The 12,490-nt window shown below is 47.5% G+C and overlaps 1 protein-coding gene across 30 annotated transcripts in view; it reads right to left on the bottom strand.

The window, feature by feature from the left end:
- The window catches only part of ODF2 (outer dense fiber of sperm tails 2), a 46,789-nt gene that overhangs the window by 20,628 nt on the left and 13,671 nt on the right, over positions 1-12,490 (bottom strand). For 15 of the 30 annotated variants that reach the window (XM_032257442.1, XM_032257449.1, XM_032257454.1 and 12 more), the window contains 4 exons: positions 10,918-11,097; positions 9,405-9,565; positions 7,786-7,915; positions 7,093-7,224 (listed from right to left, as the gene is read on the bottom strand). In XM_032257442.1, the coding sequence (XP_032113333.1) occupies positions 7,093-7,224; positions 7,786-7,915; positions 9,405-9,565; positions 10,918-11,097 (603 nt within the window). The remainder of the gene's footprint in view (positions 1-7,092; positions 7,225-7,785; positions 7,916-9,404; positions 9,566-10,917; positions 11,098-12,490) is intronic. The other 15 variants (XM_032257446.1, XM_032257451.1, XM_032257460.1 and 12 more) reach the window with 1 other exon arrangement.

The following is a 12,490-nucleotide window of genomic DNA, read 5'->3' as shown; positions in this document are numbered from 1 at the left end:
AGCTCACTGCAACCTCTGCCTCCCAGGTTCAAGTGATTCTCCTGCCTCAGCCTCCCGAGTAGCTGGGATTACAGGCATGCGCCACCACGCCCAGCCAATTTTTGTGTTTTTATTACAGACGGGGTTTCTCCATGTTGGTCAGGTTGATCTTGCAACCTCAGGTGATCTGCCCGCCTCAGCCACCCACAGTGCTGGGATTACTGGCACGAGCTACTGTGCTCAGCTTTTTTATTTATTTATTTTTTAGAGACACAGTCTAGCTCTGTCACCCAAGCTGAAGTGCATGTTGTGATCATGTATCATAGCTTACTACATCCTTGAACTCCTGGACTCAAGTGATCCTCCCACCTTAGCCTCCTCAATAGCTGGGACCACAGGTGTGCCCCAACATTACTGGCTAACCATTTTTAAGCATAAAATTCAGTGGCATTTAGTACATTCATAATATTCACAGCCATCACCACTATCTAGATCTGCAACATTTTTATCACCTGAAAAAGAAACCCTGTACCACTGAGCAGCCATTCCCATTCCCTCCCACTTCTGCCCCTTGCAACCACTGATCTGCTTTCTGTCTCTAATATGCCACGGCGTAGTTAACCTCTCCCTGTCTCTAACATGCCATTGTCATTTTTAACCTCTCCTTACCACCTCCGGACAATGAGGCTGTTCGCATGTTTTGCAACTGCAAACACTGCAGCAATACACATTGCTGGGTATATACAAAGTGCCTGTCTAGGACTGATACCAAGAAGAGGAATGGCCAGGTCAGAAGGTCTGATTTGTGGCTAAAATGCCCTGCAAAATGCTTGCACCAATTCACCGGGCTACAAGCAGGACGTGGGAGGACTCATTTCCCGGCATTCACCAGCACCAAGCAGCAGCCAACCTCTGCCTCGGTTGGCAGTCTCTGCCAACAGCATTCCTGCTGGTTTCATTTGCATTTTTCTAATTACCAGTGAGGATTAGTACCCTCTCATATGAGCCATTTGGGTTTCCTCTTGGCCCATTTTCTCACTGGGCTGTGTCTTTTTGACTGTCCCCATTCTTCCTTGGCACCTGAACAAAGTCTCCCTTGAAGGAGAGACACCTTGTTCACCCTCTCCCACTCAGACCCATAGATCCCCTTCATAAGCCCTTAAAGGGCTCTTTGGTTCCCAAAGTTTCCTGGGGACCTAGGAACTGAAATAAGACAGTATTATGGTTTCTCTGGCAACAAGCAAAGAACATGGACAAAAGGCTTGGCCATGGATGCAGAGCCTGAGGCTGTTCTCACTGCCCTCCAGGCCTCCCCTGGGGCACTGAAACCACTGCCCAACTCTTCTGCCATCCTCTGTGCATGAACTCACCAAAGCCCCCTACTCTAAGAGCCATGCACTATCACCACCCCATCTCACAGAGGAGGAGAGCGAAGGCAAGTGAGGAGAAGTGAAGGCAAGTGAAGTCACACAGCTGGATGTGGCAGCACTGGGTCCTGAAGCCAACTCAGACTCCAGAGCCAGAGCAGTTCCCCACCACACTGAGTGCTCCCCAGTAAGCACCAAGATGGTGAGGCAGCCCTGAGCATAGCTGGGCACCAAGGAGCTGAGCCTAGACTGAACAGGAAATACAACTTTTGGGTGGGATTTCAAATTAGCTGACCCTTCATCTCCAATTGAAGATGGGACTCCAGGATGATAGAAGCTAAGAAACCAAAAATGGAAAAAACTTGCTAGAGCAAGAGGCTTTTTTCTTTTTGTGAGATGGAGTCTCGCTTTGTCACCCAGGCTGGAGTGTGGTGGCTTGATCTCAGCTCACTGCAACCTCTGCCTCCCGGATTCAGGCGATTCTCCCGCCTCAGCCTCCCGAGTAGCTGGGACTACAGGCATGCACCACCCATGCCAGCTAATTTTTTGTATTTTAGTAGAGATGGGGGGTTTCACCATGTAGCTAGCCCAGGCTGGTCTTAAACTCCTGAGCTCAGGCAACCCACCCACCTCAGCCTCCCAAAGTGCTAGAATTACAGGAATGAGCCACTGCATCCAGCTTTTTAAATTTTTTGAGACAGTGTTTGGCTCTGTCATCCAGGCTAAAGTGCAACATTTTCAAAAGTGAAATTGAGCAGATCACTTGAGGTCAGGAGTTCGAGACCAGCCTGGCTAACATAGAAAAACCCTATCTCTACTAAAAATACAAAAAATTAGCCAGGCATGATGATGCATGCCTGTAATCCCAGCTACTTGGGAAGTTGAGGCAAGAGAATTTTAACCCAGGAGGCAGAGGTTGCAGTGAGCTGAGATTGTGCCACTTCAGCCTGGGTGACAGAGCAAGACTCTGTATCAAAATAAATAAAGGTTCCCTCTGAGGGAAGGGAGACAAGGTTATTGCAAAATGATACACCAAAGGGATTCAACTATGTAGACACTTATTTTAAAAGCTGAGCAGTGAGTATAACACTTTATATTACTTATTTTACACATATAAAAATTTTTTTTGAGACAGTCTTACTCTGTCACTCAGCTTGAGTGAGTGCCACAATCACAGCTCACTGTAGCCTTGACCTCCTGGGCTCAAGCGATCCTCCCATCTCCAAAGTAGTTAGGACAATAGGTATGCGCCACCACATTTGGCTAAATTTAAAATGTTTTGTACAGATGAAGTCTCACTGTGTTGCCCAGGCTGGTGTCAAACTCCTGGCCTCAAGCAATTCTTCCACCTCCCAGAGTGCTGGGATTATAGGCATGAGCCACCACACTTGGCCTTATTTTATATATTAATTTTTTTTTTTTTTTCAGACAGTTTCACTCTGTTACCCAGGCAGGAGTACAGTGGTGCGATCTAGGCTCATTGTAACCTCCGCCGACTGGGTTCAAGCGATTCTCCTGTCTCAGCCTCTTGAGTAGCTGGGATTACAGGCGCCCACCACATTTTTTTTGTTGCTGTTTTTGAGACAGAGTATCACTCTGTCATCCAGGTTGGAGTGCAGTGGCACGATCTCAGCTCACTGCAACCTCCGCCTCCCAGGTTCAAGAGATGCTCCTGCCTCAGCCTCCTGAGTAGCTAGGATTACAGGCATGTGCCACCATGCCTGGCTACATTTTTTTTTTTTTTTTGAGATGGAGTTTTGCTCTTGTTACCCAGGCTGGAGTGCAATGGCGCGATCTCGGCTCACCACAACCTCCACCTCCTGGGTTCAGGCAATTCTCCTGCCTCAGTCTCCTAAGTAGCTGGGATTACAGGCACACGCCACCAGGCCCAGCTGATTTTTTTGTATTTTTAGTAGAGACGGGGTTTCACCATGTTGACCAGGATGGTCTCGATCTCCTGATCTCGTGATCCACCCGCCTCGGCCTCCCAAAGTGCTGGGATTACAGGTGTGAGCCACCACGCCCGGCCCGCCTGGCTACATTTTTTATTTTTAGTACAGATGGGGTTTTATCATGTTGGTAAGGCCGATCTCAAACTCCTGACCTTGTGATCCGCCCGCCTTGGCCTCCCAAAGTACTGGGATTACAGGCTTGAGCCACTGCACCCAGCCACATTTTTGTATTTTTAGTAGAGACAGGGTTTCACCATGTTGGTCAAGCTGCTCTCGAACTCCTGACCTTATGATCTTCCCGCCTTCGCCACCCAAAGTGCTAGGATTACAGCCATGAGCCACTGCACCAGCCAATGTATTAATTTTTAAAGGTAAAAACAAGGTTGACAATGTTTTTTTTTTTTAAAAAAAAAAAAAAAAAAAGCAAAACTAAAAAAAACGTCATTTCATTAGCACTGGCATTTTGAGAGTACTGTTATCCCTTTGCTTAGAACCAAACAGGAAGACAACTGTTTATACTGTCAGTCTTTTCTGAAATATTTGCTAATATATCATTATTCACAATAGCCAAGATAGGGCATCAATCTAAGTGTTCATCAACAGATGAATGAAGAAAATGCAGTAGAGATACACAATGGAATACTACTGAGCCTTCAAAAAGGAAATCCTTTCACAACATGCACAAAATTAGAGGACATTATACACAGTGAAATGAGCCAGGCACATAAAGACCACATGACCCCACTCATATGTGGAACATAAAGAAGTTGAACTTGGCTGGGTACAGTGACACATGGCTATAATCCCAGCACTTTGGGAGGCCAAGGCGGGCAAATCATGAGGTCAAGAGATCAAGACCATCCTGGTCAACATGGTGAAACCCTGTCTCTACTAAACATACAAAAATTGGCTGGGCATGGTGGTGCGTGCCTGTAGTCCCAGCTACTCAGTAAGCTGAGGGGAATTGTTCAAACCCGGGAGGCAGAGGCTGCAGTAAGCCAAGATCACACCACTGCACTCCAGCCTGGTGACAGAGCAAGACTCTGTCTCAAAAAAAAAAAAAAAAAAAAAAAAAAAGCCAGGCATGGTGACTAATGCCTGTAATCCCAGCATTTTGGGAAATCAAAGCGGGTGGATCACAAGGTCAGGAGTTCAAGACCAGCCTGACCAACATGGTGAAACCCATCTCTACTAAAAATACAAAAATTAGCTGGGCATGGTGGTGTGTGCCTGTTGTCCCAGCTACTTGTGAGGCTGAGGGAGAAGAATTGCTCAAACCCGGGAGGCAGAGGCTGCAGTGAGCCGAGATCGTGCCACTGTACTCCATCCTGGTGACACAGCAAGACTCTGTCTCAAAAAAAAAAAAGTCGTCAAACTCACAGAAGCAGAAAATGCTGGTTTTCAGAGATGGAATTTTTGGGGGACATTGCGGAAACACTGGTCAAAGGACATAAGATTTCAGTTAAACAAGGTGAAATCGTTCAACATGGTGACTATAGTTACTATCTGTATACTTGAAAATTGCTAAAAGAAAACCTTAAGTGTTTTCACCACAAATATCTTAGTATGTGAGGCAATGCACAGGTTGATTAGCTTGACTTAGCCATTCCACATTGTGTACATCTGTCAAAACATGTTGCACATCATTAATTTTTATTTGACTATCAAAAAAAAAAATACAGTCATCCCTTAATATTCATGGAGGACTGGTTCTAAGACCTTCTGTGGATACCAAAATCCAAAGATATAAAATGGCACTTCCTCCCATATACTTTAAATCATCTCTAGTTTACTTAGAATACCTTGTACAAGGTAAACGCTATGTAAATAGTTGTTATGTGATTTAGGGAATAATATCAAGAAAATCGGTAAATATGTAATTTATTTTTCAAATATCTTCAATCCAAGGTTGGCTGAATCTATGAATGTGCAACCCACAAATACAGAGGGTCGACCGTATTTGCTAACATATAATGTTTCAGAGAGCTTTTTTTTTTTTTTTGAGATGGAGTCTCGCTCTGTCGCCCAGGCCAGGCTGGAGTACAGTGGCATGATCTCAGCTCACTGCAACCTCCGCCTCCAAAGTTCAAGTGATTCTCTTGCCTTAGCCTCCCAAGTAGCTGGGATTACAGGCACCCACCACCACATCCGGCTAATTTTTTTTTTTTTCAAGACAGAGTATTGGTCTGTCACCCAGGCTGAAGTGCAGTGATGCAATCTTGGCTCACTGCAACCTCTACCTCCCAAGTTTAAGCAATTCTGCCTTAGCCTCCCAAGTAGCTGGGGTTACAGGCGCATGCTACCACAACTGGCTAATTTTTGTATTTTTTCAGTAGAGATGGGGTTTTACCATATTGGCTAGGCTGGTCTCGAACTCTTGATCTCATGATCTACCTACCTCAGCCTCCCAAAGTGCTGGGATTATAAAACTTATTTTTGTACTTTTAGTAGACACGGAGTTTGGCCAGGCTGTTCTTGAACTCCTGACCTCAAGTGATCCACCACACCCAGCCTCAGAAAATATATTTTAAGAAAACAGTAGCCTGGTCAATACAGTGAAACCCCGTCTCTACTAAAAATACAAAATTAGCCATATGTGGTACAATGTTCCTATAGTCCCCCCTACTCAGGAGGCTGAGGCAGAAGAATCACCTGATCCAGGAAGGCATAGGTTGCAGTGAGCCGGAGATCATGCAGCTGCACTACAGCCTGGGTAACAGAGCAAGACTCCATCTCAAAAAAAAAAAAAAAAAGAAAAGAAAACAAAGCCAGGGTGCAGTGGCTCACACCAGTAATCCCAGCACTTTGGGGGGCCAAGGCAGGTGGATCACAAGATCAGGAATTTGAGAACAGCCTAGTCAATATGGTGAAACCCTGTCTCTACTAAAAATACGAAACTTAGCTGGGCATGGTGGCAGGCACCTGTAATCCCAGCTACTTGGGAGGCTGAGGCAGGAGAATCACTTGAACCTCGGAGGTGGAGGTTGCAGTGAGCCAAGATGGTGCCACTGCACTCCAGCCTGAGCGACAGAGTGAGACTCCATCTCAAAAAAAGAAACAAAAACAAAGTGAGACCACATGATTTGTGTCTGCTAGCCATTAATCATTCTCTTACAGAACAAAAAGCTATGGTCTGAAACTCTCTTTTCCTTGCCCTGGGCTGAACCCCTCCCTGACTCCCCAGTGACTTTTTCTTTTCTTTTTCTTTTTTTATTTTCTCTTGAGGAATACAGTTGAACCCACTGACTTTTTCAAGGTCCTTCCTGTGCTGACCGGCTCAGATTCAACACCCTCTAAGATGGTACTCATCTACCAGGTGCTGAGCACTTCATGTGAACGATTTCATTAAATCTTTTTTTTTTTTTTTTTTTTGAGACAGAGTCTTGCTCTGTCACCAGGCGCCAGGCTGGAGTGCAGTGGCGCGATCTCGGCTCACTGCAACCTCTGCCTCCTGGGTTCAAGCAATTCTTCTGCCTCGGCCTCCCTAGTAGCTGGGACTACAGGCGTGTGCCACCATGCCCAGCTAAGTTTTTCTATTTTTTTTAGTAGAGATGGGGTTTCATCATGTTGGCCAGAATGGTCTCAATCTCTTGACCTTGTGATCCGTCCGCCTTGGCCTCCCTAAGTGCTGAGATTACAGGAATGAGCCACTGCGCCCGACCTGAATGCATTAAATCTCTCTAAGGCCCTCTCAGGTCAGGCACCAATCTTATTTTCTTTTTACAGACAAGAAGAAAGGCTCAGAGAGGATGGGCATTCGAGGCTGGAGGGAAAAAGCTGGGCCCTGAGCTCACCTCTTTGCAGTGCTGTTCCCTCAAGAGGTCTCGGAGGGTGCGGTTGGTCTCTTCAAATGTGCTCAGCTTCTGCAGGAGAAGTTCCTTCTGCCTCGTCAGGGTGTTGATGTCCGTGCAGGTCATTTGTTTCTCCTGAAAGACAAGCAGGCAGTCTTACAGATGTGGGGGAAGAGGGAAGAAGCAGGCCCCATGGGCACTCGAGGGCTGGTGTCAGAAAGCCCAGACAAGGAGAGCCAGGCTGTGTATAGCACCACGGTGATCAACGGCAGGATTCCCGGAGGCGGTGGACCCAGAGGGACAAGCAGGAGCTAAGCCTGCTGTGAGCAAAGGTGGAGAAAGGGGTGGGAGAATGTGGGCAAATACAGTCAGGGCAGACTTCCTGAAGGAAGCAAAGGAGGATGACAAGAACTAGTGGCTGATACTTGCAGGAATCAACCACATGCCTTGACTCACTGTGATCCCAGGTGACCCATGATGAGGTCTCCTCACAGGCGGTGACCAGAGGTCATCTTTAAGGGTCAAGGATTGGGAAGTGAGAGTGGTAGGTGGGGGTCTGGGGGTTAAGCATGCCCTCCCCCAGCCTGAAGATGTCATAAAGACTGCCTGATGACTGCATAAAGACCCCACCACAGCCTGCAGCTGCCCCCTCCCTGGGACAGTTCCATGACTGGGGTCCTCCCACCTGCCACCTACCGTTTTCAGCTTCCCGATGGTATCCTTCAAGGCCATGACCTGCTTGGCAGCTGCAGCCCCATCCATTTCAGCCTCTACCAGCTTGGACATGAGGCACTCCTTCTCCTGTTGTAGGTGTTTCTTCTGAAGTCTAGGGCCAGAAAGACAGGGCTCTGTGAGCCCTCCCAGCCCTCGCATGTCCAGAGCTCCAAGCTTGCCTCACAATGCCCTGGGAAGCCACCTCTGGTTAGGAAAAAGTGGGGGAAGGGGCAGGGACAGCCCTTCTGGCCTGGGTGGCCTTCTGAAAGGACCAAGGCCAGAAGTTACATTTGCCTGGGCAGCAGACCATGGCCTCCACACCAAGAGACATTAGCTACCTGTGGCCTTGTTTCTCTCAAACACCCACCATTATCATCTCTGCACACCCCCCAACACCACGCCCTCCTATCCACCATCTTCAGATACACTTTTGAGCCCTTCTATCTCTTCTCTATGCTGGAGTCAAGGTTTTTAAAACCTTTCTATGGCTCTAGGCCAGGTATAGTGGCTACTGCCTGTAATCCCAGCACTTTGGGAGGCTGAGGCGGGTAGACCACTTTAGATCAGGCATTTGAGAGCAGCCTGGCCAACAGGTGAAACCCCATTTCTACTAAAAATACAAGTTAGCCAGGCATGGTGGTGAGCACCTGTAATTCCAGCTACTTGGGAGGCTAAGGCAGGAGGATCACTTTAGCCAAGGAGGCAGAGATTGCAGCAAGCCAAGATCACGCCACTGCACTCCAGCGTGGATGACAGTGTGAGACTCCGTCTCAAAATAAACAATTTTTTTTTAATATGGAGTCTCGCACTGTTGCCTGGGCTGGAGTGCAGTGGCACAATCTCAGCTCACTGCAACTTCCGCCTCCAGGGTTCAAGCAATTCTCCTGCCTCAGCCTCCCAAGTAGTTAGGATTATAGGCACCCGCCACCATACCCAGCTCATTTTTTGTATTTGTAGTAGAGACAGGGTTTCACCATGTTGGCCAGGCTGGTCTCAAACTCCTGACCTCGTAATTCACCCACCTCAGCCTCCCAAAATGCTGGGATTACAGGAATAAGCCATCTCGCCTGGCCAAATAAATTAATTAAATAAAAGAAATCCTTTCCATGGCTTCCAAAATGTCCTCAGTGCAAATGCCTCAGAGTAGCTGCTGAGAACTGGCCCCCTGCCAACCTGTATGGCCCCCTTGTCCTCTGCTCACCCACTCTGGCCTGCTTTCCATTTCTCAGCTACAAACACTTTCCCACTTTGGGGCCTTCCCACAAGATATTCCCACAAGATGTTCCCACTGAGTAGCATGCTTTCTTCCCCGGCGCCCACCTGATGAACACTTAACCATCCTGCAGGATGCCTCTTAAATGTCACTTGTTCCAGAAAGAGTTCCCTATTACCTACCCCCCATGGGGTCCTCCCTTCCCCTCACAGTACGAATCATAAGCACAATCAGTAATAACTGTAATTAACTTTGTGACTATTGAACAGGCTCCAGGACACGGGCACAGTGCCTGTGCCCACCTCCTCCATTGCTTTCCATTACTGCCCAGGGTTCAGGGCTGCCTGGCGGTGAGGAATAAATCAGCACGGGCAGGGCAGGCACTTACATGGTGAAGTCCTTCTCCTCCTTCATGCGCTCAATGTTGTGCCTCAGCACCGTGTTCTCATGCTCAGTCTCAGCCAGTTCGTGGGCCACCTCCTCCAGCTCTTCCTTCCGCTCCTCCAGGAACCTTTTGGCCATCTGGCGCTCACCCTTCTGCATCTTGACCTGGGCAAGGGGATGCAGGCAGGAGCCACTGAAGGGAGGTCCCTCCTCTATGCTTCATTGCTATAGCGGCCCAATGCTTTGGACCAAACTAAGGGCCCCAGCCGGGCATGGTGGCTCATGCCTGTAATCCCAGGGTTTGGGAGGCCAAGGCAGGTAGATCACTTAAGGTCAGTAGTTCGAGATCAGCCTGGCCAACACGGTGAAACTCTGTCTCTACTAAAAATATAAAAATTAGCCAGATATGGTGGCACATGCCTGTGAACTCAGCTACTCAAGAGGCTAAGGCAGGAAAATCACTTGAAATCAGGAGGCGGAGGTTGTAGTGAGCCAAGATTGTGCCACTGCACTCCAGCTCAGGCAACAGTTCGAGACTCCATCTCAAAAAATAAGTTTGTTTATTTTGAGACAGTCTTGCTCTGTCATCCTAGATTGGAGTGCAGTGACGTGATCTTGGCTTACTGTAATCTCCATCTCTATGGCTAAAGCGATCCGCCTGCCTCAGCCTCCCAAGTAGCTGGAATTACAGGTGTGAGCCACCGCACCAGGCCCTGGATTGATTGATTGATTGATTGATTGATTTAGAGACAGAGTTTTGCTCTGTCCCTCAAGCTGTAGTGTAGTCTCGTGATCTCGGCTCACTGCAACCTTGTCTCCTGGGTTCAAGTGATTCTCCTGGCTCAGCCTCCTGAGTACCTGGGACTACAGGCGCCCGCCACCACACCCAACTATTTTTTGTACTTTTTGTAGAGATGGGGTTTCACCATATTGGCCAGGCTGGTCCTGAACTCCTGACCTTGTGATCCGCCTGCTTTGGCCTCCCAAAGTGCTGGGATTACAGACGTGAGCCACCACACCCAGCCCAAAGCCTGGATTTTAATGACAAATCTACCAACTTCCTAGTTGGGGACCTTGGACTTCTACCTTCTATTTCCAGTTCCATTACCATATCCCACCCCAAGAGACAGCACAGAAACTGAGGACAAACTTCCTTGGCCTCTTTGGGGCTTTGTGTTAAACTCTGTATAAAGTGGAACGCATAGGCCCTAGTTTCCCAGGTATTTCATCTTTATAATGAGGACATTACCACCACCAGCTTCACATGCTATTGTAAAGTCAAATCAGACTACCCACGTAGAGCACCAGGACAGCAGCATACTCAATAGAGAGCATCCCTTGGTGGGATGGGATCTCATGCTGCCCCATCTCCCTCCCCAGGCGGGCACCTGAAACCCTGGGCAACCCTGAAGAGGAGGGCAGAAGGCCTGCAGAGGCATGTTGAGGGACCAGGCAGGAAATCTACCTGGGTGGTTCTGCACATCCTCAGGGTACTAGCTGTCTCACCAGCCCCCTACCTCTCTCACCTCAGACTTCAGACAACCAACTGCATTCATTAGACTGTCAATCTTCTTATCATAATGATTCATTTTACAGTGACCTGAGTCATCATCTTCTGTAGAGAGGTCACTTAACCGCATCACTGAGACCAGCTTTTCTGAAGACGGTGGCGTGATCTCCAGGCAATGAGGTGGATTCTGATGCAGGGGAGGGAGAAACACATGAACTTAGAAGGCAGATCCTTGACCATGAGTTCCACTACTGGAAGCTTATTTACTGATTAGACAGGAAAAGCTGTTAACAGCTAACTCAGAGACCCCAGGAAGAACCATACTCTGCATACTCTGAACCCTTGTCATGGAACATTACCTATCCATATTTAAATGATGATTTTGGAGAATTCTTAACATCAAAATTGAAAGCTTGGGTTACAATGTTAAGTTTAAAATAAAGAACATAGGCTGGATACCCTGTAAACCCAGTATTTTGCGGGGCTGAGGTGGGAGGATTGCTTGAGGACAGGAAGTAAAAATGAGCCTGAGCAACATAGTGAGACCTTGTCTCTACAAAAGTAACAAAAATTAGCTGGGGCCAGGCACAGTGGCTCATGCCTGCAATCCCAGCACTTTGGAAGGCTGAAGCGGGTGGATGACCCTCGAGGTCAGGGGTTCGAGACCAGCCTGACCAACATGGTGAAACCCCGTCTCTACTAAAAATATAAAATTAGCCAGGCATGGTGGTGCATGCCTATAATCCTAACTACTTAGGAGGCTGAGGCTGGAGAATTGCTTGAACCCGGGAGGTGGAGGTTGCAGTGAGCCAAGATCTCACCATTGTACTCCAGCCTAGGCAACAAGAACAAAGCTCTGTCTCAAAAAAAATCAGGTGGGTGTGGTGGCACATGCCTGTGGTCCCAACTACTCAGAAGGCTGATGCAGGGGATTCCTTGAGTTCAGGAGTTCAAGGCTGCAGTGAGCTATGATAGCATCACCGCATGCCAGCCTGGGTGACACAACAAAACTCTATCTCTAAAAATAACAACACTAATAAAGAAAGAATATAACAAATCAGCAAAAATATTAATAATACCCAAAGGTGGAAAAGTTTAGGGCAATACATTTTTTTAAACCTAGGATAGAAATATGTCAAAGTCTTTTAAATGAATATGAATACAATAGTGGATTAGTTACAAAGGCAGATAAATCTGTTGAAAAGGTATTATACAAACAAGTAACTAAATTTGAGAAAAGGCAAGATATTGTATGATATTAAGAAATGCAGCCGGGCGCGGTGGCTCAAGCCTGTAATCCCAGCACTTTGGGAGGCCGAGGCGGGTGGATCACGAGGTCAAGAGATCGAGACCATCCTGGTCAACAAGGTGAAACCTCGTCTCTACTAAAAATACAAAAATTAGCTGGACATGATGGTGCGTGCCTGTAATCCCAGCTACTCGGGAGGCTGAGGCAGGAGAATTGCTTGAACCCAGGAGGCGGAGGTTGCGGTGAGCCGAGATCGCGCCATTGCACTCCAGTCTGGGTAACAAGAGTGAAACTCTGTCTCAAAAAAAAAAAAAAAAAAAAAAAAAAAAAA

This window comes from Sapajus apella, unplaced genomic scaffold, assembly GCF_009761245.1.
Source record: "Sapajus apella isolate SASKATOON/1434 unplaced genomic scaffold, GSC_monkey_1.0 scaffold97, whole genome shotgun sequence".
Taxonomy (NCBI): Eukaryota; Metazoa; Chordata; class Mammalia; order Primates; family Cebidae; genus Sapajus; species Sapajus apella.
Note: the sequence above shows the minus strand (reverse complement) of the source record. Positions and strands in the feature narration are given on the sequence as shown.